The 898-nt window shown below is 63.4% G+C and overlaps 2 protein-coding genes across 2 annotated transcripts in view; one reads left to right on the top strand and one right to left on the bottom strand.

Annotated features, from left to right (window-relative positions):
• Positions 1-559, bottom strand: part of ATP5F1D (ATP synthase F1 subunit delta) — a gene marked incomplete at its 5' end in the record, with an annotated part of 4,240 nt that extends 3,681 nt beyond the window's left edge. The window contains one exon of the mRNA XM_009640064.2: positions 373-559. Coding sequence (XP_009638359.2) covers positions 373-559 — 187 coding nt within the window. The remainder of the gene's footprint in view (positions 1-372) is intronic.
• A 12-nt stretch (positions 560-571) lies between these two features.
• LOC104127395 (CACN subunit beta associated regulatory protein) overlaps positions 572-898 on the top strand; it is an 8,949-nt gene continuing 8,622 nt past the window's right edge. Inside the window, exon 1 of the mRNA XM_035895607.1 lies at positions 572-704. Coding sequence (XP_035751500.1) covers positions 572-704 — 133 coding nt within the window. The remainder of the gene's footprint in view (positions 705-898) is intronic.

Here is an 898-nt window from a genome sequence, read left to right as displayed (position 1 = left end):
ACAGCACTGGCAAGCTGATCCCTGGATCTTCCACAATCCCTTTGCCAAACCAAAACCTCGATGCCCTCCCGTAACGTTCCCCAGGCCCCCCAGGGACTTGTTTCCTACCAAAAGCAGGGGATGCTCCCAGAGAGCCTGAGCAGAACCAAGAGCACCTGACCCCAGACCACAGCCTCACACAGAGCCCCATCTTCCAGGGCAGACCCCAGCCCCGAAGGGCAGCCTCCAGCAGCCCCTGGGAGGCTGGGAAAGCAGAAATCCCTGGAAGTGCACCAGGGCGCACCTTGATCGGCAGAGCCTCCCTTGTGAAAGCCCTGAGAACATCCCCCACGCACACCTTCCTCCCTCCCCAGCTCTGCCTGCTTTACTTACCAAAGTACTTGGTGGCTGTGCCATCCTCAGCGTAGACTGTCACGACTCCCGGCTTGAGGACCTGCAGGGTGGGGACGTGAGAGGCCAGGATACCAAAGGAGCCGGTCAGCGTGGGGACGTCCACCTGCTTCACGTTGGCGCCGTTGTAAAATACCTGAACAGGGAGGGCAGAACAGACAGGAACAGTCCGTCACCAGGAATGGAGGGGAAGGAGAGAGGTGGTTCCCCCAACCCTGGAGAGCTGAGGGATGCGGTGGGCAGTGTGCTCCCACCCCAAGGGCGCAGCCCTGCTCCCAGCAGCCGGCAGGCCGCGGGGTTTCGCACACGGCAAGGTGTGACCGGGATAGCCTGAACCCTCAGAGGGTGGGAGGGGGGCCGGGCTCTGGAGGAGGGGTCCTGGCAAACAGAGTGGGAAAGCGCTCCGAGCCTCTTGGTGGTGGCGGTGGCAGGGAGGCGGGCAGGCGGAGACACGAAGTCGGGAGTGGGCGAGAGGCGAAGGGTGCAGCTGGGAGCAGCGTGAGCGGAG

This window comes from Egretta garzetta, unplaced genomic scaffold, assembly GCF_000687185.1.
Source record: "Egretta garzetta isolate BGI_Z169 unplaced genomic scaffold, ASM68718v1 scaffold396, whole genome shotgun sequence".
NCBI lineage: Eukaryota > Metazoa > Chordata > Aves > Pelecaniformes > Ardeidae > Egretta > Egretta garzetta.
This window is presented reverse-complemented; position numbering and strand designations above follow the sequence as displayed.